This window comes from Bos taurus, chromosome 1 (genome assembly GCF_002263795.3).
Source record: "Bos taurus isolate L1 Dominette 01449 registration number 42190680 breed Hereford chromosome 1, ARS-UCD2.0, whole genome shotgun sequence".
NCBI classification, from domain to species: domain Eukaryota; kingdom Metazoa; phylum Chordata; class Mammalia; order Artiodactyla; family Bovidae; genus Bos; species Bos taurus.
In genome coordinates, this window is record NC_037328.1 from 68,167,358 (window position 1) to 68,195,074 (window position 27,717).

General features: G+C 45.8%; 1 protein-coding gene across 5 annotated transcripts in view; it reads right to left on the reverse strand.

The window, feature by feature from the left end:
- The window catches only part of MYLK (myosin light chain kinase), a 279,518-nt gene that overhangs the window by 186,814 nt on the left and 64,987 nt on the right, over positions 1–27,717 (reverse strand). For 3 of the 5 annotated variants that reach the window (XM_059888917.1, XM_059888922.1, XM_059888894.1), the window contains exon 2: positions 3,881–4,048. In XM_059888917.1, the coding sequence (XP_059744900.1) occupies positions 3,881–4,045 (165 nt within the window). In that variant the 5' untranslated portion in view covers positions 4,046–4,048. Of the gene's footprint in view, positions 1–3,880; positions 4,049–9,761; positions 9,924–27,717 lie in introns of those variants that run through there. The other 2 variants (XM_024994340.2, NM_001372254.1) reach the window with 2 other exon arrangements.

The window sequence follows — 27,717 nt, forward strand, 5'->3', positions numbered from 1 at the left end:
GGAAAATACAATCTTCTTAAGCTGGCAGAGCCAAAACAGAAAGAGGAGGGGGTAGGTAGCTTTGGCCTAAGCAGTAGACCCTGATCAAATAGTAGTTTTCTATAATGACATTAAATCATCACTTAACACCATATGGTTGACTTCCTCTTAATAAGCCTTAGACCCTGTTGGTTTAAGCCAGATGGCCATAGCCAAGGAGGAGCAAATCTCTCTGGGATGCTTTATCTGCGCAGCACATTCAACTCAAGTACTTCCCTCACTGTTGGTAGATTTGGTAAGGGTCTGAAAGGGTTTTTTGGTTCTTCTCTGTGCTGTGTCTTCTCCCCTATTTATTCCCATCATTTAAAGAGACAGTATCTCCATGTACATCTCGTTAGGTGTTTATCAGTTAGGAACACTTTCTGTAAAATTTCCGGTGTGAATGACCATAGTCAAAGATCCTATCTGGGAAACTCCCTAAGCCTTAGGACTTTTGTGTCTTTGCTCCCTCCACTGCTGTGCCCTCCACCACCATGCACATTGCCCATGCCCACACTGACCAACCCTTTGTATTCTGGCTTGTTCCCTCATAGTTTCAATATGACTGCCTGAGCTCCAGGCATCAAATCAGCAGTTAAGATAGGAAGCAAGGGTGAGGTGGAATATGAGAGAACCAGTGATTTGTTTTAATCAGAAAAGCGAGAGTTTTCCCAAAAATATACAAGCAGACTTCAGCCAAATGTGTCACTGAGCCACTCTAAGCTGCAAAGGCAAACTGTGCAATGGCTTCTGGAACAGAAAAGCAAAGGGCGAAGGGGGCTGGTTGTGGGTCACATGTTGGCCCAAAGCATCTGCCACAAAGTGGAAAAAGCCTAAAGGATATGACGAGGTGGCCCCATTTGGTGCTCGGTCTTTTAAAACAGAAAATTCCTGCTCGTGTCACTCAGACTCTACCTTTCCCTTCTCTGAGGCTGCCAGATCAGGTGCATTCACTGCGCAACCGCATTTTGGTATCGAAACAACCACTTCCTCATTCTGGAGTCATTTGACATGGCTCTACCTTGATGCAAGGCATTCCTTTGTGTCCTCTGCTACAGTGATAATACACACTCACAACACGCTAGTTTATAAAGCACTTTCTGTGAAAGACCTTCCCTCTGTATTTTTCTCTGGAAGTTCTCAGATGAAGCCCAGACACTCCGCCGAACATCTCTCTGGAATCTTCTTCCTTCTGTGTCCACTATGCACCAGCATGCTGTCATGGTGGTGTTCTGGGTTAATTCCAGGGAGTTGATGAGTGGTAACGGAGCTCCACAGGCTGACTTCTAAGAAACACTTTCACTTTGACCTACAGCCCACATGTAACATACAAAGTCAACTATTTTCTCAATATAAGCAAAATAAAATGCTCACCTAGAGAATGCTCTGCTTTAAGAATACTGCAATCAGCATCATGAATGTATGAAATGCCATTGAATTGTTTAAGATAGTCAAATTTACATATTTGAATGTTACCTCATTTAAAAAAATACTGTTACTACTATACTTTTTGACTTTATGAACTGCTTTTACCATTTTCTTCCTCAATTTGTTTTCTTTTCACATCCCTACAGGCCAGAAAATATAGAAACAACTAGTTGTATCTTCTCAGATAAGGTAATCAAGGTCCAGAGAAGGTCTGACCTGCCAACTTGAGGGTAACTGAGCAACAGAGAACTCCAATGTGTGGACTCCTGGGTCAGTGTTCATTCTACAAAGGTTCCAATCAAACAGCCCAAAGGCTCAGCTCCTTCATGACCTCCACAGTCAGCAAATGAAACAACACCTCTCCATCTACAGAAGCTAAGATGGATCAATTTCGCTAAGCCATTTTTTTCAAAAGTTCACTTTTAATTTTTTAAGTGTAAATCCAGTGTTCTATAACATATTCAAAAAGCTGTGCAACCATGTTGTTTAGTTGCTCAGTTGTGTCCAACTCTTTGTGACCCCATGGACTATATAGTCCATGGAATTCTCCAGGCCAGAATGCTGGAGTGCGTAACCTTTCCTTCTCTAGGGGATCTTCCTAATCCAGGGATCGACCTCAGGTCTCCCTCATTACAGGTGGATTTTTTACCAGCTGAGTCACAAGGGAAGCCCACTATCTCCCAGAGTTTTCTCAAACTCATGTCCATGGAGTTGATAATGCCATCCAAACATGTGCAGCCATATGCAACCATGTGCAACCATGACCAGTACCTAATTTCAGAACATTTTCACCATCCCCAAAAGAAACTCTGCACCCTTCAACAGTCACTCCCCACTCCTCCTCCCTAGCCATCAGCAACCACTCATCTACTTTCTGTTGTCATACGTTTGTCTTTTCTGGACATTTCAGATACATGAATCATCCAATATGTGGTCTTCTGTGTCTGGCTTCTTTCATTTAGCATGCTCATTTTCAGTGTTCATCATGTTGTATCATATATTAAAACTTTACTCATGTTTCTAAATCCCCAGAGACTTTTCCTGTTGTTTCTTTCCTTCCAATTATGGGAATGGGAGTATGGGGGACCACAGTCAGAGCAACAGAAAAGAGCATTCATCCTGATAGACCTCAGAGAGAAGAGCAGACCCCTCAGCGGCATCACCAACATTCCCCTTCTTTAAGTAAAAGACACAATATGACAAGGAACATCAGATCTACCAGCAAACAGTTAACTAGACAGGCCTGTATAGATAACATAACATACCTCTGAATACTCTACCTATGACCACACAGCCAAAAGACAAGGCCCAGCAACATCCAGGACCCCTTCCATCCACAGACTTAACTTGTAGGCTCAAAGTGCAACCTGTGAGTTCATCATCTCAACTGTCTTTTGCTCAAAGCCTTCCAGCTTCTAAAGCATTTCTTGGGGGAAGACTGCTTGTGTTAAATCCAAGACAAATATTATTTGCAAACCTCCTAACTTCCATGTGCATCTCCAAGTCAAGCTGATGATCTGACTTCCTGATGGCTTGAGCCAGCAGCTTACTAACGGTCTGTCCAGCTGGGCATAACCTCAATGTTCTTACTGATAGTCTTCCCATCTTCTTCTCCTTTCTAGTACAAGGTGGACAAGGAAATATCATTGTCTGTTTGCAGAGGAAGAAATGGATGCCCAGTAAGGGCAAGAGACCAATACTTATTAGCAAAAGGTGACAGAACTGAAACGAGGAGTATGATCTCCTACCCCCACTGCTTTGGATGTACCAGATTGATACACAAGAGGTTGTTAGCCAAATACTCCTTCCAGGTAGGAAGTAAGAGAAAAGTGAGAGTTCATTTTCCACTGTCCAGATTTGAGGGCACATCTTTAAACTGATGGTTCAGATGTTAAAGAATTCACTGCAATGCAGGAGACCCAGGTTTGATCTTGGGTGGGGAAGAGCCCCTGGAAAAAGGAATAGAAACCCACTCCAGTATTCTTGGCTGGAAAATCCCATGGACAGAGGAGCCTGGCTGGCTACAGTCCATGGGGTCACAAAGATTCAGACACAACTGAGAGACTAACACATACACTTAAGCCCAAGTTGTACACTTCCTGCCATCACACTGCCCTTCTATAATCAGGTGCATGAACCACAGCATGACTTGCATAAATAGCAACACATCTCGATGTCCCTCCCCAACCCCCAATTCTCCAACACAACCCAAAGTCAATTATAAACAGAAGAAATAGGGCCAATGGACTTGTATTCATTTTATATGAGGGTCCAAAGGAAAGCAGGCTTTCTGCCAGGTCAGCCGGCTGAGAAGGCTGGAACAGAAGCAACCACCCAGCCCACTTCCACTTCCCCACCCCCCTACCCACCCAAGCACCCCCACCTCCACCGCCCCACTCCCCGCCCGAGCCACCCACACAGCCTCACTGCTTACCCTCCCTTCAAACTTGGCGGTGGCTCCTTCCTTGATGCAGAGGTTCCGAGGGGGCAAAGTGAAAGCAGGGGCCTCAGTCAGGGGCATGGAGCTGACTCTCGAGTGATCCACAGTGAGGGAAGTTTTGGAAACGTGTGTCTGGGCGGCCAGCTTCACATCCCCCATGGTCTGCAAACAAGAAGGAAGATCTGGTCAGACAAAGTACAGCCCGTCCTCCCTATAGGCGGCCGGGTACCCAGGGCGCTGGTTGGGTTCTACGGGGAGACTCACTAGGTCAGGGTCTACCTGGAGCTCCTCTCTGGGAACCAGAGGCTCTATCCTCAACTCGTGAAGCTGTAGGAGTAAGGCCCAGCCCACCCCAGACAGCAGCTCCCAGGGCCGTGTCCTGGGCTCCCCCAAATCCTATGGAGAACTTTCAGGAGAGGGGCAGCTGGGGCAGGAACAGAAAAACCAGATGGTTCTCAGTGCTCTTACAATGGGTATCTAAAATCAGTGCCGAATAGTATTCAATCTTCAGAATCAGTATCCACGTTAGGCACTCTTGGTAGGAAGTAAAGCTGCTTTTGCCTGAACTGTGAGGACTCTTAGGCTAAAGAAAAATGGGATCCATACTCCCAGGAAGGAGAGAGTTTGAGGTTAATACGGCAAGGAGTCTGGGTGAGGTGAGGCAAGAGTGTGGAGCTGAAAGCAGGGAAGGAAGCAAGGCTGGGGAGGACATCCCATTTCTGCGGACCAGACTGCGAAAAAGCCTCAAAGGCCACAGGACATCAGAGAAGGGGGCATTTTAAGGTTATCCAGGCTCACTCCTCCACTTATGAGCAAAGCCCAGAGGAGCTAAGTCACTCGCCCAAAGAGACAAAGCACAATGATGGCATCACTGACAAGAAAACCTGGTCCAGGGCCTCGCTGTTTGTGGGGGCTGGCAGGTCAGTTGGAACAAAGGGACTTCCTTCGGGTTAGTTCTAGAAATGGAATCATTAACAGGTGTGAACCAGTTTTTGGTTGCAAACTTCAGAAATGGACTCTGGGTCTCATAAAAGGAGAAGGGATATGTTGGAAAGATGGGGAGTGGGAAAGCTGTTGAAGTCCACAGGAAGGCTGGAGCAGCACGCTGGGAAAACAGGCAGCAGTGGAGAGAAACCAGGTCGTCAGAGCCCAGCCAAGGTTGCTGGACACCCGTGCCACCCCCTGGAGTGTGTCCCAAGTATCCTTGTTCCAGATTCTAAACCAGGTGGGTGCCTCACCAGGCTGGGATGGTTCCATTCTGGGGACCCACACTGGGGACCATGTGTCCACTCTTACTCAGCATGGAATCCACATACCTGACCTATCAGAGGACTGCAATTTAACAAATACCTGCTAAACTAAAGAGTATTTCTAGTTTTTATTTTTCTGTTCACTTTCTTGGGATCTTTAGTCACAGGCTTAAGTCCCATGCCAAATGGGACAAGCTGACAGAGATTAACAGTAGTGTCTGGGCATATAATTAGTTTTAAATTTAATAACATCTAACAAAAATAAAAGAGAGATGTATTTAGAAGTACAAGTTAAAATAGCAAAGACCTAGGTTTGTTTGTAATGGGTACATCCCCTGCTTGATAAACCTAGCTTTCTCTTTCACTGATGAGGTATCAGCTTTGCAAACAAAATCCTTTCAAAATGATAAGACTCACAGGTTCACTGCAGTAAGTAACAAAAAAAAACCCCCAAATTTATGTAGCATTTACTATATACCAGGAACTATTCTAAGCACTTGATAAACAATAGTTCATTTCTCCTTACAATACTAGGAGACAGAGAATCTCATCACCCCCATTTTATAGATTAGAAATGGAGGCCCAGTGAGATTAAGAAATTTGCTTAGGGTCAGGTGGCGCTAGTGGTAAAGAACCTGCCGGCCAGTGCAGGAGACGCAGGACATGTGGTTTCAGTCTCAGTTGAGAAGATCCTCTGGAATAGGAAATGGCAACCCACTCCAGTGTGCTTGCCTGGAGAATCCCAGGACAGAGAAGCCTAGAGGGCTATATAGTCCGTGGGGTCACAAAGAGTTGGACACGACTGAAGCAACTTAGCATGCACCCATGGCATTTAGCAGGGGGCAGAATTGGCATTTGATCCCAGGTGTGTGGCACTTATTCTTAACCACTGGGTCCTCTTGCCTCCTGTAAGCAGTCAGAGTTGGCTGGTGGGAAGGGTGTTTGAGGTTGAGGTAATAAAGGAACAAGCGGAGATCTCTTACCACACACACATAGACCTGAGACTTTCTGTGTGTCATAGCATACCATCGACAACATTAAAAGGGGAATGATGATCTGGGATACAATGCTTTCAAGGAGAATAAAGGACTGGGACGTCCCTGGTAGTCCAGGGGTTAAGAATCTGCCTTGCAATGCAGGGGAGATGGGTCCATCACTGATTGGGGAACTAAGATCCCACATACTGCAGAGCAACTGAGCCAGCGCCCCACAACTCCCGAGCCCGTGTGTCACAGCTGCTGAAGCCAGTGTGCTCTGGCGTTCCCGTGCTGCGACTACTGAGCCCGCTCACCGCAACTAGAGAGCCTGTGGCGCCGCACAAAAGACCCTGAATGAGGCAACCAAGATCCCATGTGCTGCCACTAAGACCCAACACAGTCAGATAAACAAGTGACAAAGCACCCCAGGATTTAAAAACAACAAACAACAACAAAAAAGAATGAAGGATTAGGATACTTTATATACAAGAAAACAGCTGACATAATGAGCAAGCCATCACTTGGACAGTTCACAGGAGATAAATGACCACAACACAAATGGACGCTGTCTAGCCTCAACCAGAATCCAAGAGTGCAAATTAAGAAGAAGTCATTGTTTTTAGAAAATAACCAAACTGACATTTAAAAAGAAAGATAACAAATACTAGTGAGACCATGGATACCACTCATATGCTTTGGAGGAGTATAAACGGATGCAATCTTTCTAGAAAGCAATTTGGAAAAAAGATTCTGAAAAAAACAGTCCATTTCTTTCCCCAATAATCCTACATTCAGAAATGTGTTTTTGAGAACAAATCAGAGATATAGTTCCAAATTTACATAAAAGAATGTTTACCACATTATTTATAGGAAAATACATAGAAAAATAATCTAGTTAAACAGAAATAGAAAAAAACAGTTAAATACCCAACAGTGAGAATTGGTTAACTATATCAGGCATTTATATGAGTATATATTTACAAGGAAAATAATAATAGGAATTGATTGACATAGAAATTTTAAGCCAAAAATTAGTTTCATAATGGAAAACTTCAAACGGGAAAATAGAAAGAATGGTAAAAAGTGAGTACCTTGAATACCTATTGCTGGATTCAACAGTTACTATTTTGCCATATTTATATCATTGTGTTTGTGTATGTGTTTGCAGAACCATTTCCAAGTAATCATGATATAATTTTAATGGCAAGAATCAGGATATAGTCATTCACTCATTTAAAATATATTTATTAAACATCTGCTGTGTAACAAGGGATACAGCAGTGCACAATTATACGTGTGTGTGATGAGTGGGGTAACATGGGGTAGAGGAGGAATGGGGTTCTTACATCCTGCAGGGCCTGCCAGGACCATGCCCCAGAGGGGCCCTTCTCCATCTACCCTCCTCCACTGCCTCTGAAGTGAGAGGGCAGACACACTGGGCTGCCAGCACAGCGGTGATCAGGTCGAGTAAGGGCGGGTGTCACAGGGGTCATGCCCAGCCACAAATCCAGGGCACTGATACGTTTCAGCTGTGGCCTGGGCAAGGTACTTCAACTCTCCTGGCCTCAGTTTCCCTTTTTGTAAAATGGGAATGATAATAACTTTACAAGGTTGAGGGGAGGATTTGAATGAGAGTGTATGTAAACCACTCAGGGCAGCATAAGAGGCACTTAGTAAATGCTAGCTGTCAACATCATCATCCAGCTCCCAAAGGGAAAGCAAGTCTCCCACCCTGTAGGATAGATCCTTTCCACCAAGGACGGCAAGCCCAGGTCAGCCTGATTGTCCTCAGAGCAAGGGTATCTGCATGCGGTTATTGTATAACAGCAGTGGGAAGCAGCTGGCAGACCATGAGAAGGTGGGTAGGAGGGACTGGGGGCCCTGGCAGCCCCCGCACACTGTTCTATTTGTCCCAGCAATGAAGAGGCAGGGTGCGGGCACCCAACATCATGCTGGGCCCTAATCTCGCTCAATCCCTGGTCCTACAAGGCAGTTCTGATTATTCTCCTTTCACAAATGAGGACACCAGGGCTCAGAAAGTCAACTCCAAGTAATCCAAGGTCACAGAGCTAAGAAGTGGAAACCAAACTGAATTCTGATCGCAGCCATACCCTGTGGGCTTCCTGGAGGGCCCCAGACTCAGAGGAGGCATTTCCTGCTTTCCCCAGTAATGGGGAGATGCGATAGGCAGAGGCTTGGATCTGCACAAAGGAAGTGGGAGGGGGAGTGTAACACTCCCTTCTGCTCTCAGTTCTGGCTTTGGAAGACACAAGACTCTTCCTCTCTACTTTCAGGGGAGCTGGAAACTAAGAGTAGTGACATCAGGCTCAGAATCCTCTCTATTAATCCTCTTGATTCTGACCTTCTGAGGTCTCTTGAAGGTCTTGGATGCTATCAGCAAAAGGAATATGCTCAGCCTCAAACACAGAACACAGAAGTAAGTCATCTATCCCCGGCCAGGTGGGAAAGTCTGGCTTCAGGTTAGAACAGGCAAGTCAGTGCAGCAAGTGCATTGTGAGGAGTGAGGGTGGGTGAGCAGGCTGGTTACTAACCAGAGCCCACTCCCAAGCTGGGTTAGGTACACCAAGCAGCTCTGCTCAGCCTATCGCTCCACCCCCTGCCATCAGCCACATAAACAGATCCTGTCCACAGTGCCAGTGAACGATTACTGACATATTTGGAATGCTCGATCAGAATAATAATAATAGTAACAATAATAATACAAAACACCCTTGTTCCCTTCTAATCCCTCATCCAGCCCAGGGACCACATTCCAATCAAGAGCACCAGCGGGGCTGGGTGGTTTCTGCAGTAATTTCTCTACCAGCAGAGCAGTGCTCAGTGACTAGAATTGAATACACCTAGCTAGGGGGTTCCATTCAACACGAGTTAAATGCAGATCAAAGGAATAGAAGAAGAGAAAAAAAAAAAAGAAGAGGGGATCAGAAGAGCAGTGGTCTGAGAGCTGGAAGCCACACCCTGCCACACACACGCAAGGCATGGGCCAAAGCTCACCTCCAAATAGGGTTTTCATAAGTAGCAGAGTTTTTTCATCATTCAAAGCAGCACTACATTAATTTGACTTTAATTTGATCAAAAGCACTTCAAATTCTCTCTTGAACCCAGAAAGGAACCCTTTCAACTATGGAACGACGGCCAAAAGAGAGGGCAAAAAGACTGAGGCACAAAGACTCAGACTTTTTAAATCAAGAATCCTGTTATACAGCAGAAGTTTAGAGAAACCAGCTGCCCCCTCCCCACCCAAAGTACACACATTTCAAATGCTCATTGTCCTTAAGCTCCTGATCTGGCAGCAAGGCATCTGGAAATATAATACCTTCCCCACAGGGAAGGGCTCCCAGCGGGCTCTGTACTGGAAGCCGGGCAGTTGGCTATGAACCCACGCAGCCACGGGCACACAGCAGACACAGCAAACCACCCAGGTGCAAATGCCCCCAGCAATGACAGCTCGCTCTCTCCACCTTAATCCTCTCTCTTCAGAGCCCTCAAATCCCGACAAATGCCCTAATCGCTCTTAATCCTGGAACGAGCTGCTCCTCGGCTGTGGGCTGAGCCCGCTGACTTGCCATTACCCACGGGAGCAGGCAGTGGGACAGGGCCACAAGCCAGACAATGGACGCGCCTTACCGTGGCCTCTCCCTGGGCAGCTCTCCCAGGAGTCAGGATACGCGTGGGCGGCCACTTCACCACTGAGGTACCGCCGAGATGCCTGTCCAAGGTCTGTCCGAGAAGGAGGACAGTGAGGGAGAGCCAGGGCTGCCGCAGAACCCAGGGCCAGGCTGAAAAGTTAAGGGGCGTTTGGCTGACTGCTCGCAGATGTTGCAACTTGCCTTGCACTGGGCAGCCAATTTCACTCGGTCAGAGAGATCTGTTGTTTCAATCCGCCCAGCTGGGGTGACCTTTGAAACCCCTGGCTGCCAGCTGCAGAGGCTCTGAGTGGAGTCCCGGGGAAACCAAGAGTGGAAGCTCACAGGTTTTGACTTGTTCAGAGCTGCACGTTCCAATCCGAGTGTAGAGCAAACGGAGGACGCTGTCAAGCCAAGAGCTGAATCCTTGGCAGGGCTGGACCCACCCCTAACTCCACATCTGGCCTGGAATACAACCCAGCTCTAGAAACATGTGGTCTAGGATGACTACCCAAGGCTGGTGGGACCCTTGCCTCCTGAGACCCAGCTCCCTCCTCCCTGAATTGAAGAAGCCTGGTTTATGATCCCTGGAGTGGGAGCAAGCCCAGAGAGCAGATGGACAGGGGACTCCTGTGTTGCAACCATCTTAAATAATCTGGGCTGAGATTTGACCCACACTCCACAGATTGTGTTCATGTTGAGAAGATCTAGCAGTGCTGGTCCCGACCCCTGGAGAGCTTCAGAACTGGTCCCTAGTGCATACTTCTAAAGCACGGTAGCAAGGTGATGTCCAGACCAGTCCCTCTCCTCTGGAGGAGAGAATGTATTTCCATAGTTCCAAAGGAATCTTTCGTCCTATACAATTCACACCTTGGGACAGACTGCAGATGTCCAAATCAGAAATAAGGATTTGGAATTAGAGGAACCAATCATTGGGATCACACAGAGTCGGACATGACTGAAACAGCTTAGCATGCACACAAGCTGTTCTGCTGGCTCACGTCTGATTCCTGAGTAACTGGTCTTCTCCTAACACCTAGCTGACTCCTTAGCCTCTTGCTCAGCAGTTCTCAAATGTTTTGGTCTCAGGGCCCTTCATGCTCCTAAAATTATTGAAGACCCCAAAGAGCTTATATGTGTGAATTGCTGCTATCAATAGTAACTGTATTACATATTTACTGTACTATTAGTAAAGAAATACTAATTCATTCAAAAACATTAATAATGATCTCATTATATTAACATAGATAATAATTTTTAAAGAAAAAAATATTTTTTAAAATAAAACCAAGAAAAAGTTTAGTAAGAAGAGTTGTTCATTTTTGAAAATTCCTTTCATTTGTAATTTCTATTTCTTTAATAGAAGACAGATTTTTATGTCTGCTTCTGTATCCAGCTAGTTATAACATCACACTATTTGCAACCACTGGAAAACGTCACTTGAGACATAAAGAGAGTGAAAGAAGCAAATGACATTTTATTACAAAAAACCTTTGGGCCTCCTGGGCCCGTGAAAGAACCTCATGGGCCCCCAAAGTCTGCATGGCCCACTTTGAGAACTGTTGCTGTAGCCTCCCCTGTACCAACTCCGTCATCACTATCTCCTCTTCTGTCCTCTGAAAAGCACACAAGTGAAAAGGGAAAAGAGGTTTTATAGGAGTATTGGTGTGTGGCTTTGAGGGGCAGATGGGAAAGAAGGTGAATCAATACCTAATTCTATCCCATCTTTTTTTCCCAAGGAGAAAGGCTAAACACATGTGGACCAGAGAGATTTGAAGACAGAGACAGATGAAGGTAACACCTTCAGGTTAACTGAATTCTTGGTTAAGACTGAATATGCACCCCAGACTCTGGAAGACCTTAGACTTTGCACATGCCAGTTATTCAAGTATTTTATGGATAATAAAGGAAGAAATTGAATTAAAAAAAAAAAAAACACTTGCTACTCACCCCTGAGGAACAGAGGTGAATTGAGATCTAGGTCTCCTAGACAGAGGTCTCTTGGAAGGCAACAGGGCTGGAAAGTTATTTTGAACTGGACAGAACCAAGGATGGTAATTTGGACAAAATCGTGGAAGGTGTATCTATCATACACATCACAGTTGGCCCCTATGTAGTCATGTGGTTATTTGATGAACATTTGTCTCCCCCACTGGAACACAAGCTCCTGCAACGGGTCATGGGTTCTGTGTGTTGCATTCATTATTGTATCCCTAATGCCTAGAATACAGATGAGCACACAGTAAGCTCTCAATAAGTGCTTGTGAAATACATGAATAAATTGAAAGTTGGGCTAAAAAAAAGCACTTAAAAACCATCACTTCCAAACTAAGGCGCTACTTAATTTTGTTGTGGAGCGCACATGTGAGTGTGAGAGAAAGGATGTAGGGAAAGGAATGGGTGAGCAGGCCACAACAATTAAAAAAATCTATCCCCTGGGGCCTACTGGCATTTGGTTCCAGACACACAGGTGCCAGTCCTGGCTTTAGTCCTGGCATGGAAGTCGTACATCCTTTCTCCACTTAGCTTCTCAGGCTTGCTGGGTGTGAAGTGAGCACAATTACACCACACCCTGGGTACACTCTCTGGGCTTCCTGCTGGCATCCTTGAAAGACTCTGATGGGTTCCTGGGTTCCTAAGGGAAATCAGGCAAAGCCAGCCCACTTCTCCCCCAACCCCACCACAATTGAGTTCTTCTCTGAACCCACCGACAGCCCCTCCCTCCCCAAGAATGTCCTGGGCCTTTCTTCTTGAAAGACACAATGAAGGAGGGCTGGCTTCTGCAAGCAGAGGAGCTGCTCTCACCAGCCCGGCCACATGAGCAGAACAGCAGACCGAGGGCGCGAGGAGGGCATCCACTCAGCAGCTGTACCCTGAGTGCCCACATCTTTGGCAGAATGTTATTTTTTAATTTTCTTAAAGGGGATCAAACCAAATAAACACAGCCAACCGAACGTACAGTGTGAATGGGTGAGGTCTGGTCTCCTGGAGCTGCTCTCTTCCTGTTGGGATTCTTGCTTAATTTGAGATTTAATGAGACCAGCTGAGAGAAGCTTTCTGCAGTAAAAGTCACATGCAAAAAGAAATCAAAGCCTGAGCCAGAGCCCCTGACTATAATTAAATTAGCAATATGTGCATTCCTATCACAGTCTAGCAACATCCTAAAGTTCACTCAGCTCATTACCAGTATCATCCCTGCAGAAGTCAGTTTGGGGTCACAGGAGAGTTTATTCATCCATCCCCTTTTCAAAGACCTGGCCTCCTCCCTCCATCCTGCTAAGCCCCACTCATGTGCCTGTGAGACGAGCACTGTGAGGACTCAGGCAGCCTTACCTCGTCCGCAGGAACGCAGGAAATCCACCTGGGGAGGAGGAACGGTGCTCGTGGCTCCCACCCACAGGATGCCCCTTAGCGGGCAGCAGACTGCTACGTAGTCAGACATGCATTCTCCACTGTGAAACTGTGTGGCCTGAGGAAAGGGACAACCTCTGAGTCTTCGTTTACTCATCTGTAAAGTGGAGCTACTGCTACTACTCTCAGAGCTGCAGGATTGCTATGAGGGTCAACCATGCATGTAAGAGCAGCCTGGCCCCGTCTCTGGCGCATGATAAGTGTTCAGTCCATAGAGGTGGCTACTGTTAATGGCAGTGTCGTTGTTGTTTTAAGATTTATGACAGAACTCAGAGGATAGAAGCAGCATTGGCCAAGGAGGGGCCCAGTTCAGGAGAAATCGGCAGGCGGCATCTGACAGTTGAATAGTTCAGGAGAATCAGAGGTTTCGGTGCTCACTGTGGCTGTGCCCTAATCAGCTGTGTGACCTTAAGAAACTCACTTCCCGTCTCTGGTTCTTCTCTCTCGCTCTGACCTGAAGGGCCTCTCTGAACCTTCCTCTCTGAACCTGCTTCACAGGAAGCACCTGTGACTCTAGGACTGTTGCAGGCTGTGCTAGGCTACCTGGGCAGGTAGGAAAGGTTCCAGCAGGGGGAGCCAAGCCCAGAGCAGAAAAAGATGTTTCAGGACACCAGGAGAGGAGAAAGGAGAGGCTTCTGTTCCAGGCCCGCCACACAGGGCTTCACAGGCTGGCAGTTGAATTAGACAGGAGCTTCCCTGATGGCTCAGCTGGTAAAGAATCCACCTGCAATGCAGGAGACCTGGGTTTTGATCCCTGGGTTGGGAAGATCTCCTGGAGAAGGGAAGGGCGGCAACCCACTCCAGTATTCTGGCTTGGAAATTCCATGTACTGTATAGTCCATGGGATGGCAACAGTCAGACACACGACTGAGCGACTTTCACCTTCACCTGGTCCTCAGGGCACACCTGTGGGACATGGGCACAGGCCATGAAGACTCTGAAGACTTGACCTGTGTTAGGAATGAATGTGTATGCACTTAGCTTTTCAGCCTCTGGCCCCTCCCAGGTCCAGCTTCTGATTCTATGATGTCTGTCCAGAGAGGGACTGGGGCTGAAGGAGCTAAAGGGAAATCCCAGGGGAAAAAAGGAATCTATTTAACGAGCACTTATTAGGTGTCAGGAGTAGAATGAGTACTTAAGGTGCCTTCCCTTAGCAGAGCAGCAAATACTAACAGCAAAATTAATGAAAAAGTGTCTTCCAGGGAGAGGGGGAGTGGGAAGCACTGTCGAGAGGAGGAGCTGCAGAGATGTGGTCGCTGATAAGAACCAGGGCTGAGTCTGAAAACTGTCTCTGGCTGCAAGTGTCTGCAGCTCCTGCAGAACCTCCTGAGGCCTGAGCAGTTGGCAGCACCCTACTGGCTTGAGCACATCCCCGGTTCTCCCAAGCTTTCCTTACTGAGCAGCGTGGGGATTCTTCTTTTGCAAACCCTGACACAGAACAAGAAAATGAGACAAGCTGACTTGCCTCACCAACTTCTATAGGTTCTGGATTTGATATTCAAATTTGCAATTGCTTTCTAATTGTTTTCTAATTACTCCCAGAGACAAAACCTGTCTCCTCTGGCTGTAGCCACTGGCCCACCCAGCCAACAGTGTTATGGATTTCTAGTTTCTCTTCCACTCTTGGTTAGCACTGAGTCAGGGGGCAGGTGCATAGAGAAAGGGAAGGAGGAAGGAGCCAAGACTGGGTGTCTCCAACATGCTAGAGAAGGGAGGGTGCTATATCCAGGTGGGGTTTTCCAACGATCAGCTCCTACTCTAAGGGCAAGCCCAGAACTGGATCAAGAACACTGCTGGGGTAATCGCTAGTCCTGGGACACTAGGAACAAGAAAGTGACAATCTAAGAGTGAGCTCATTGGTGATGCCAGCCAGTGGACTTGAGTGAGCCATCTCTCACAGGCTGTGTAGGCAGACATACGTCACCTCAGCCTGCTTCTGCTGCTTAATAGTTGGGTGACCATGGGTGATTTACTTAATCTCTCTAAACTTCAATTTTCCCATCTGTATATCTGTTTTGTGGGGCTCTGTGGAGATTAAAGGGAAGGTCAAGTATCTCACACAAAGTAGATACTTAAAGTACCCAACAAAATGTAACTGTAATGCAGTTTCTAACCATGCCCAGCACGCAGTGAGCACTCAGCAAATGGTAGCTTTCTGGTAACAGTCACCTCTGAGGACCAATGAGAGGTATCACTTATCACCTAAACATTCAAGCTCATTGAAATATTGCTGCAAACATTGCCTTATCTATCACAGAGAGTAATTTACTAATTCACGCTCCTACACTGATGTCTTTTTATCAGTTACTTGTCATTGGCTAGACAAGATGTATTTCAATTCACGTTTCCTTTTACCACAGTGGAATGTGGTTGGATCACAAAAGGTGAGGGTTGGTAGGGGATCATCTAGGCCAATCCTCTTACTTTACAGATGAGGAAACAGGCCCAGGATACAAAATAGACCTATGTATCCTCAAAGACAGTAGGCCAGAGATCTCTGAAATTTGCAAGGCAGAGAGAATGAACCATGACCATCTAAACAAGTGAGTCCTGTGGTAGAGAGCTGAGCTGGGCAGGGGAGATGGTGGAGCACGTCTCAGAGCAAGGAAACTGACCTGGAAAACGGATGGGTCAAGAGAGGTTCTGAAGGATATAGTCATTAAACTGACTGAGAGTAGATTGCAGAGGGCCTAGAAAGTAGTAATGCTCTTAGATAATGCTATCAAAAGACTTTCGATTTACAATAAACTTCCACATACTGACAACTTACGAGATGCTTTCCCAATCAAGATCTCATTTGAATTTCACAACACACTGAGATACATGACGATCCCATTTTATTGATGGAAAATCTGAGGCTCAAAGACCAAGTGACTTGACTAAAGTCACATAACTAATAAGGCAGAACTAGAGTCCAGTCCTTCTCACTCCAAATCCTAGCTCAATTCAATAATATCTTCCGGGAGAATTTAGCAAGATATTTTCGATCTTATCATAATAAACACCATGCCCAACAGGAAATTTTCAGTATAGCACTGTGTTGATATTCCTTTAGATTTAATTGGAATGATATCTGATGGGTACAAATTTGACTAATGTAGTCAGGCCCTTACCTAGGGAAAGCCCCTTATTATTTGTCCCAAACAAAAGGATGGCTTCTTTTCAACCCCTCATGCCTGAGGGAAAGACCATGCTTACTGGGTAATCTTCAGCTAGTTTATGCAGGACCCAAGCCACCATCAGTAGGTACAGCTCGCCCCATGCACAGAGAGGCTCTCTTTTCCCATTCACAGGCCAAACATCTCTGTGTTCTCCCCCAGAGCATGCAGCTCTTCTCCAGACTCCCCTCTGTTCTCCCACTGGCTAGGCACAGCCCCAGACGTTGGCCTTGGCTGTTGCATCGGAACTGCCCAGAGGACACCTTGGCAGTGTGACAAGCCCTGTGCTTCCACATGGAGTTCACCCCTTGCCCTCACCTGCCCTCCCGTGACAGGAGGTCCTGTCTCCAGGACAGCCCCCAGCTCTGGATGAGAAACAATGGTTTATTGTTTCCTGAAGTTTACCTGGGGTGGTGGAGAGCTGCCAACCCAACTCAGCCACATATCAGCCCAAGGACGGAAAGTCAGGCTCAGACACAGCCCTGCTCCTCCTTCAGGCTTCTTCAGTCTTCACTCTGAGGGGCTGCGTCATCTTCCCTCCTCCACCAGTGGCACCCCCCTGGCACCGTGCAGTCTCACGAGGGGCAGGGGCACAGGGGAGCCTACCTCCCCAAGGTCCCTTCAGGATTCTTGGATACCAATTTCAGGTCCTTTGTGGAGGAGACTCACTTACCCTGGGAACCTAGAATGTTAGGGCTGGAAAGGATCTTAAAAATCCTGCTCTCACACCCCCTTCCTCAGAGTGGAGCAACTTATCCTTGTGCATAAATTATACTTAAAGATTTGGCAGAAGCATTTTTATGTGAGAACCAATGCATTCACATTGGTGTACTGAATGACAATTATAAGTTGATTTTACAAGTCATCCTAAGACTTCAAAGAAATGTGATTGCTTTCTGCAAGCTGCTTCAGGCTACATTCCCAGCCCCTACCTTTAGAATACTATTATTTTTCCACTTCTCTTGAGGACGGGAGGGTCAGAGAAGCACTGGTTCCACCCAACCCCAGTATCACACAGTAAGGAAACCTCAGACTCAGCCAAATGAAGTGCTGACAAACCATAATGTCTACAATCGAAATAATCCATTTACTGAATGCCTACTAGGAGCTAGGCACTGTACTGAGAGTTTTGCCTAAGTTAACTTTCATTTTCAAAGCAACTCTGTAAGAGGTATGATTATCACTTTAAAGATGAAAAGGAGACTCCGAAGTTGAGCAATCTATCCAAAATCGCAAAGCTACCAATGACAGCTACTTCTTATCAGCTGAATTTGAACCCAGGCCTCTGACTCCAAGGTTCAGAGCCAGGTGACAATGTCACACTGTTAGTGACGCCATGGGGAGGAGCTGAGAGTGGGTCAGAGTCCAGGCTGGTGGTGTCTTGTCCTAGATTACACACAGCATCAGAACACAAGGGGGCCTTAGCTTACCCTCAGACTATCAATAAGAAAACCAGAGGCTCACACAGAAGCATCTAACTTAAGACAAGAGCCACTGAATTTCAGGGGCAGGATCTGCTGACAGTGGGCCCGGGGGGAATATCCTAACATTTCTGGGGTTAGAAGACCTCTAACATCACTCCTGGATGTACCAGTTATAACCTGATACACACATCCTGTCAGCCTTTGTGAGCCTGAGCACCTCAGGGGCTTCACTCCCTTTGGTCTGCAGACAGCAGCTCAGACAAGCTACCCTTACTTAACCTCTTGCCAGGGGGCTGGATGAGGCATGCTCAGGGAACTTGACAATTACCAGTCGCTTGGGTTCTGAATTGATCAACCAGGCTGCTAGTCATTAGCTAAGCCCTGTATGCCAGGATGCATAATGTATACACAGTAGCCAGAAGCCACAGCCACAAGCACGCACACCCCCCTCAGCAAGGAAATTCCAGAAGTTCATTCATTCCTGCGGTTCATTCCATCTATAAGAACCTTCTTCCAGATCCCAACTTCTCAGGCCCCTGATGTTCATCTCAAAAGCCTACTCCAAAGCTAGAGAAAACAGGCTGAAAAGACGTGACTCCTCTGTGACTACTTAGAATATTTACATTACCAGTGGTATCCATACAGAGCCAATGAAGCCAGGTTTATCAACACTGCACTCCCTGCAGAGCAGGAGGGGCCCCGGCTGAGAGGTCAGAATGCACAGTATGTCTGCACACCCATCACTGTGTGTTTACCCAGCTCCGTCCCAGACCCCATGAGGATTCATGCCTTCAGAGGAAGGAATCAGAGCATCAGGGAGTGAGAAACAGGAGAGAGAGAAAGCTGAGATTCGGGGAGCACCTTTGGAGGGTCAGCACTCCTCACTTTGTCCCTGAGGAGGGTCCTGGACATCAGGACACCTCAGCCTGCTGGGGAAGAGCCCTCGGGAGAATTAATAGGTGAAGGTGGCTCACCTATGGCTGCCTGCCTGCTTCTTCCCCAGCCCAACCCAGCTACTCTGCTCACACCCACACTGGTGCTGCTCCCTGGAGCATGCGGCTCTGCAGGTTCCGGAGTGTCTCCTCCAGCTGCGGCTCTTTAAAGCTGAGCGACTTCAAGTTCACACAGCCCCTACCTGATGGTCCCAGCCTATCCCACACCCCATGGAGCTGCTGACAGGGGAGCCCCTCACGCCTCCTCTAGACAGGCTCTGGGACCCAGGACACTCACCAGAGGCTGGCAGACCATCCCCTCTCAGCTTGCCTTTCATACCCCTTGAGAAAGCAGGAGAACCCACTCAAGTGTAGATGTGCTGTCTGTGGCAGGGCTGGCCGGGCACCCACATAGAGCCTCGGCTGTTCTGCAGCGACCCTCATGCTGGGCTATAGCTTGAGGCCCTTCTGCACCACAGCCTGCTTCCCTCCCAAAGCAGACACCCTCTGCTTCCCCATCTCAGCAGGGGATTAGGGATGTTGCTGAGAACACCCGGTTCTTACCATACTGCAACAGTGGATGACAATAGAGAGTGATGCATTTTCTCCCTTGATGAATTTTTCCACCAATCATGTCTACCTCACTTCCTCCTCAGGCATCATTCACTGAAAATACTGACAAGGCTAACATGCGTCGTCTCTTCTCTCGCCCCCAAACCCGCTCTGGAGGGGCACTGTTGAGAAAAATGGTGGCCCCTGGGAACCCAGAGGAAAGGGCATGGAGAAAACTGATGGGCTCAGAGAGTACGGTATATCAGCAGGAACACGGCCATGTGTGTGACCCTCTGGAGAGAGGACTCGGCTCACAGGTGCCAGCTCATCTGGCCCAAGTTGGGAGGAAAGAGCCCCATGCCCCTCCAATCCTGACTCGGGAACAGGGGGCCAGCAGGAAGATGAAGGGCCACTCCAAGTGTCAGCTGGGCTCACACCTAGACAGGGAGTACACATCTTGAAGACAGGGGACTTGGAATCCTCCTGGAGAGGCCAGGTCAACACAAGAGAACACTGTAACCACAGGGCAGGAAAGTGGGATTGGGAATAAAGTGGCTAGTGGGGCCCTGGGGTGTTCACAGGCCATTAAATCTTCCATATTTTTCCACTCCTGAACCCCACAGTTCTGAACCCTGCTCAGGACGCTCAACCAACACAAATCAGCATTTCTTAGTATTCGGCTTAGAGGGGAATGTGGGCTTAGTGTTTATTGGGTGTTAAGTGTTCTCTCTCCCCTGCAGTAATAAGATGGGAACAGGACTCTAAGGAGAAGTATGTTGTTTACCATCACTGCAAAGCTTTGAAATGCCCATCCTAGTTGTTAGAACATTTAAGCTTCCATCCAGTGGGCATCACAGCTAACCAGCTAGCCCTCTCCAGGTTGGTGGATTAGGACAAAAAGGGACTACTAAATGTGCTTGTCCATACCAAATATACCATTACATTAATAATGTACTTCTAAGCGTTCAAATGAAATAATGTATCATTCATGCTTGAAGTAAGAATCAGTTTTACTCTCACTCTGGTTTTTTAGATTACCCAGTTCAGGATTTTTCTTAACAGAATGCAGTCCCTTGGGTTTTCCAAGAGTCCAGTGTCTAATGCAGGAAATTCAGGACATGATATTGAAGAATCCTGCTCCTTCTCACACCTGTTAGCCGGGGCTGAGTTCTGTCTCTTTGATGGCTTTGTCATTCTTGGTTTCTAGGCCCAAGTGAGCTTCTGGAAAGCTGTGATTTGGCACAAGCGTGTACTTACACTCTCTCGACTGATCTTGGCAGGTTCCTGGCAAGGAACCTTAGTTGAGACAATGCTTCCCCATACCCCTTCCTGCATCTCTTAGCTAGAGAAATAAAATAGTATCCAGGGTGACAGAAGATAATGTCTTAAGCCCAGGGAAAGCCAAAGAGATTATTCCCACTTTGCCACCTCCAAACAACAACCCACAACCAAACAACAGGACAAAACATCTACAAAAGATCTGGCCATCTCTTCATTTCTGAAATCCTGGAAGCATTGGTCCGACCGTACACAGAGTAAGCTGCATGTCTGGTTTCCCTGCTGACTGGAAGCCCGTCTGAGCTGAGACTCCAACGAGATGCTGCCTGAAGGATGTCCCCTGTGTCCACTTCCCAAGTGCTGCAATGTCCAGGTGGGCATCTCTGGTTGCTTGGGGTCAGACCAATCATCCTGTGGGCACAGGGGAGAAGCCTCCGAGGCCTCCCCGACAAACCCACTTTTCTTACAAGTTGAACCTAAGGTTAGGCTCCCAGGCTGAATCAGAAATGGTCAACTCAGTGCTCTGCTCAGGAAGGAGGTGCCAATAAGGTAGCCTTAACAAAGCCAATGGAACCGGGGGAGGACACCAGGAAAGAAACAGGGCCCACCCAGGCCAAGTCTCTACTTACTTCAAGCTATCATTTTCTACCATTTGAACATATTTTGCACTAGCCATACATAGGCTCGTCTATTAAAAGTTAAGAACTTCTCTAGAGAGAACTGTTCCCAGATTTACAATTAGGAGGCTGGCTCAGCAGGCAAATGACCTACTCTTACTATAGATACTCTTCTGCTCACTGGAAAATTTAATGGTCATGTATTCAATTTGTGGGATAGGTGTGGGAGGGTGGAAGTAGAAGAGGAGCTCCTAGGTCAGAGTGAAATTTGAATTCTAGCCACATGCTAGGGCAGCTTGGGAATAACTACCTTTGATTGTCCTATAACTAATCAGGAAGCAGAGCTATATTCAAATTAACCACTTCTCCATACAGCTTGGGCCTGCCTCAGCATCAGGAAACCTTAAGCACTAGAGGCACCCAGCAGAGCAATTACCATCAACTTAGAACATCTTCCTCCTTCCTTTTCAAAAACTAGGGTGACCACATGACATATTACCCCAAGCAGGACTCTACTGAAAACAAAGAGAGGCGCTACTAAAGCTTGCCCCGGGTCTGTCCAAGGGAACCAACCAAAATTTACATATGACCACCCTAATCACTTCTACCCTAAATCTGAATATCAGACATGACTTCAAGGATGTCTTCTCTGGCCACGTTCACTCTGTTCTGGCCAAGCACATGCTTCACATGCCCTTGGTTTAGGAAATTGTTAGGTTATTTCATGCACTGGGTTATATTTGGATATGTTCTCATATCTGTCCTTACTCCTTTTCTAGACCATCAGTGTCTTGGTTGCCGACTTTTTTTTTTTTTGATGTATAGTTGATCTATAATATTGTGTCACTTTCAGGTATATAGCAAAGTGATTCAGTTATATGTATATTATTCAGATTATATTTCATTATAAATAAAAGATACTGAATACAGTTCCTTGTCCTATACAACAAGTAAATTCTTATTGCTTATCTATTTTAGGTACAGTAGTTTGTATGTGTTAATCCCATACTCCTAATTTATGCCTCTTCCCTTTTGGTAACCATAAGTTTGTCTTCTATGTCTGTGAGTCTATTTCTGTCTTATATATAGATTCATTTGTACTTTTTTTATATTCCACATATAAGTGATATTATATAGTATTTATCTTTGTCTGACTCGTCTCACTTAGTATGATATCCTCTAGGTCCATTCTTACAATTATACGATGGAAGTGACAAATAGATTCAAGGGATTAGATCTGATAGACAGTGCCTGAAGAACTATGGATGAAAGATTGTAACATTGTACAGGAGGCAGTGATCAGAACCATCCCCAAGAAAAAGAATGGGAAAATGGTTGTCTGAGGAGGTCTTACAAATAGCTGAGAAAAGAAGAGAATTTATTAAACTTAAATTGTTAATTGCTCAGTCATGTCCAACTCTTTGCAACCCCATGGACTGTAGCCTGCCAGGCTTCTCTGTTCATGGAATTTTCCTGGCAAGAATACTGGAGTTGGTTGCCATTCCCTTCCTGACCCAGGGATGGAACCCAGGTCTCCCACACTGCAGGCAGATTCTTTACCATCTGAGCCATTGGCAAGGAGAAAAGGAAAGATACACCCATATGAATGCAGAGTTCCAAAGAATATCAAGGAAAGATAAGAAAGCCTTCCCAAGTGAACAATTCCAACAAATAGAGAAAACCAATAGAACAGGAAAGACTAGAAATCTTTTCCAAAAAATTAGAGATACCAAGGGGACATTTCATGCAAAGATGGGCAAAATAAAGGACAGAAACAGTATGGACCTAACAGAAGCAGAAGATATTAAGAAGAAGTGGCAAGAACACACAGAAGAACCATACAAAAAAATCTTAATGACTCAGATAACCATGGTGGTGTGATCATTCACCCAGAGCCAGATATTTTGGAATGTTAAGTCAAGTGGGCCTTTGGAAGCATCACTATGAACAAAGCTAGTGGAGGTGATGGAATTCCAGCTGAGCTATTTCAAATCCTAAAAGATGATGCTGTTAAAGTGCTGTACTCAATATGCCAGCAAATTTGGAAAACTCAGCAGTGGCCACACAACTGGAAAAGGTCAGTTTTCATTCCAATCCTAAAGAAAAGTAATGCCAAAGAATACTCAAACTACCACACAATTACATTCATTTCACATGCTAGCAAAGTATGCTCAAAATTCTCAACAGTATGTGAACCAAAAACCTCCAGATGTTTAAGCTGGATTTAGAAAAGGCAAAGGAACCAGAGATAAATTGCCAACATCTGTTGAATCATAGAAAAAGCCAGAGAATTTCAGAAGAACATCTACTTCTGCTTCAAAGCCTTTGACTGTGTGGATCCTAACAGACTGTGGAAAATTCTTCAAGAGAGGGGAATACCAGACCACCTTACCTCCTGAGAAATCTGTATGCAGGTCAAGAAGCAATAGTTAGAACTGGACATGGAAAAACGGACTGGTTCCAAATTTGGAAAGGAGTACGTCAAGGCTGTATATTGTCAGCCTGCTTATTTAACTTATATGCAGAGTACATCATGCGGAATGCTGGGCTAGATGAACACAACCTGGAATCAAGACTGCAGAGAGAAATATCAGTAACCTCAGATATGCAGATGACACCATCCTTATGACAGAAAGTGAAGAGTAATAAGAGAGCCTCTTGATGAAGGTGAAAGTGAAGAAGCTGGCTTAAAACTCAATATTCAAAAAATGAAGACCACAGCATCCAGTCCCATCACTTCACAGCAAATAGATGGGGAAACAATGGAAACAGTGACAGACTTTATTTGGGGGGCTCCAAAATCACTGCAATGGTGAGTGCAGCCATGAAATTAAAAAACACTTGCTCCTTTAAAGAAAAGCTATGACAAACCTAGTCAGAATATTAAAAAGCAGAGACATTACTTTGCTGACAAAGGTCCATTTGGTCAAAGCTATGATTTTTCCAGTAGTCATGTATGGATGTGAGAGTTGGACCATAAAAAAGGCTGAGCATTGAAGAATTGATATTTTTGAACTGTGGTGTTGGAGAAGACTCTTGAGAGTTCATTGGGCTGCAAGGAATCAAACCAGTCAATTCTAAAGGAAATCAATCCTAAATATTCACTGAAAGGACTGATGATGAAGCTGAAGCTCCAATACTTCGGCCACCTGATGAGAAGAGCCAACTCATTAGAAAAGACCCTGATGCTGGGAAAGATTGAAGGCAGGAGAAGAAGGGGACGATGGAGGATGAGTTGGTTTGGTTGGATGGCATCACCAACTCAATGGACATGAGTCTGAGCAAACTCCAGGAGATGGTGAAAGATAAGGAAGCCTGGCATGCTGCAGTCCATAGGGTCGCAGAGAGTCAGACATGACTAAGTGACTGAACAACAATAGGTCCATCCAAATTACTGCAATTGGCATTATTTGAAGTAATAATGTTGAGTGATAGTCTTATATATATATATATATATATATATATATAGTATGTATATACCACTCTTCTTTAGCCAATTGCTTGGGTTGTTTTCATGTCTTGGCTATTGTAAATAGTGTTGCTATGAATAATGTGGTGCATGTATCTTTTCAAATTAGAGTTTTTGCTTATCTGGATATATGTCCAGGAGTGAGATTGTTGGATCATATGGCAGCTCTACTTTTAGGTTTTTAAGTAAGCTTCATACTGCTCTCCAAAATGGCTACATCAATTTTACCATTCCTACCAACAGTGTAGGAGGGTTCCCTTTTCTCCTCATCCTCTCCATTGGTTGCTGACTTTTTGCATGAACTTTAAACTCACTCTAATTCTTTTGTCCCATCCACTTTTGTCATTGTTCATAATAAATAGTATATGCTGATAGTCTGGCTGTAAGTAGGGTTGCAAATGACTTTTTTTCTAACATAAATACTATTATTTTTTATATACATTTTCCAGTATCTTTCTATGTATGTACCTTTTAAAACAAAAATTATACATATACATTATCATTGCCTTCATCTTCAGACTTTCATCCAAGTGAAACCACAACCTTTTTCCTGGTTACAGAACACTCTTCCTAAGTCTCATTTTAAATGACTTTATAATATTCCGTCAAGTGGATGAACCACCATTACTCAATCATGCCCTTGTTATTTATATGCCATTTAGGTTGCTTCCACTTTCATTAAAACAAACAATGTCACAAGTCACACTTTCAAGAACATAATTTTGCTGCACCCTAGATCATATCTCCTCAAGATATATTTTAAGAATAACGATTACTGAGTCAAAGTGTTAGAAATCTTTATGGCTCTCAAATCTAGGTCCTCTTAATTTCTGTTGATGTAGCACCTGGGGTGACTCATGGCTCCTCAACTATTTTGCTCTCCTTCCTCAGCCCCAATTTGATCTTTGAGCTCCTTGATGTGGTGCCGGGTATGAGCCAGGCCCAGGGATTCCTGCACAGTGGAAGGGATGCACACTTAGATAACTGACCAAGGCAAGGCTTGGGAATGAGGCAAGTATTGAGCAAGACAGGGAAGGGTCCAAACCTGAGTCATGAAGTTCAAAATAACTATTGTTATCAAGCAAAACATGGGGCCTCTGCTCTCTCCTCTATAATCCTGCTAGTGGGGGAGCCCCAGATACCTTGGAGCCTTTTCTACCCAGTTGAGTCCTACCCTCACCTTCAGGTATCCTCTTCTCTAAGGCCTTCCCAACAGGATTTTATGACATGGATTCCTGAGCATCGACTAGGACAAGCTTTCCAATCCATGATGAAATACAGAAAATAAGACAATACTTGGAGTTTTTCATATAGCTCATTGTACATAATTTAAAAGGCCGTCCTTTAATCTCAGTTTTTTGTCCTTCATCACATGTTTTGAAAGCTCACTACCTGCCAGGTGCTACCCTAGATCCTGGAGACAAGCTGTAAATGCAAGGGACAAAGGCGCCTGACAATTAGCTTTTTCAATTGTGATGTTAAGTGCCTGACATTTAGCTTTTGATTGCTGAGGCCTCCACTTCAAAGAAATCCATTTCGAATAAATACACTGCCAGCTATGGGACTAGATAAACAGCAGGCTGTCCCACCCATGTACATCCCCTTTTTTTTTTTTAGAGAGAGAACTCTGGAGACCTAGATAACTGACCTTTGACTGACTGCTTTTCCCTTCCTCTGCTTTAATTTCTACTCTTGTGCTTTCAATTCACCAATGAAGAGCATGCACCCGAAACCCTTGGTATCCCCATCTCAACCCCATAAAGACAGAATCCCAGGTCTGCTCACTCTCCAGTTCTCTCTCCCTCCGTCCTCTCACCCCCCCAACCTCTCTCTGTGTGGCCCCAGCAAGTCTTGCACCCTCCAGGACCTGTCAGTAATAAGCCTTGTCTTTTCCAAGTCCCCTGATGGTTGTCACTGAGGTGCGTCTTGCAATCTTAATAAGAACCACAAGGGTCGGTCTAGTCACAACATTGGCTCCAGGTGGGGAAATGTCTGTGGGGGTCGTCACAAGTAGCACGGCCCAGGGAGTGTCCCCAGACATCTCCAGCTTACAGTATCACTACCATGAGTCTGAGAGGACCTGAAACAGCATCCCTGCTCAGCCCAGCATGAGCTCTATGGAGGCTCTGTCTCTGCACCGCCCTTTGACAGCACTCAGGTTGGGACATCATTGTATCTCCATGGCGGTGTCCTGCACAGACACTTCTTATCAAACACTTGCTGAGAAAGGGGGTTTAAAAAGACACTGCAATCCCCAGAGGACTAACGGGGACACTTGTGTTCCCAGCAGAGGGCCTGCGGGTGGTTTGAAGACGGTGTGAAATCAGCCAACTCTGGGACCACGATGTTTGGCTTCCTTCCAGCTCTGCTGTAAGATCTTCAGCAAACTCTTTCATGTCTCAGCCTGTGCCCTCTCTTGTGAAATGGGTAAGACTGTAACAGTACTTGCCTTAAGAGGTTATGAAGATGGAAGCCCTCTGCACAGTCCTTGGCACACCAGAAGCTCTCAATAAATGTGACCTGTGAAAGTCACTCAGTCATCTCCGACTCTTTGCGACCCCATGGACTGCAGCCTGCCAGGCTCCTCTGTCCATGAAATTCTCCAGGCAAGAATAATGGAGTGGCTAGCCGTTCCCTTCCCCAGGAGATCTTCTCAACCCAGGGATAGAACCCAGGTCTCCCACATTGCAGGCAGATTCTTTACCATCTGACCTACCAGGGAAGCCCCAAAATGTGACCTAGTTGTAGCAATAAAAAGGCAAGAATACTGGAACGGGCTGCCATTTCCTTCTCTAGGGGATCTTCCTGACCCAGACATCAAACTTGTGTCTCTGATGTCTCCTGCATTGGCAGGCAGATTCTTTCACAACTGAGCCATCTGGGAATACGTGATTATGGAAACATTAAATCAGGTGAAAGGTCACAGCCCAGAGAGCCAAACTGAAACTGAAGATACATGTGAAGGGCCAGAAATATTAAAGATATAACAGGGAGAATTAAATTTGTATATGAAGGAAGAAAAAAACAAACTAGCCAGACTTTCTCTTCCTTCTCCATAAGCCAATGATAGAAACTGATAGAATTTTATTTATGTCTGTGATAGAAACATGGCAAAA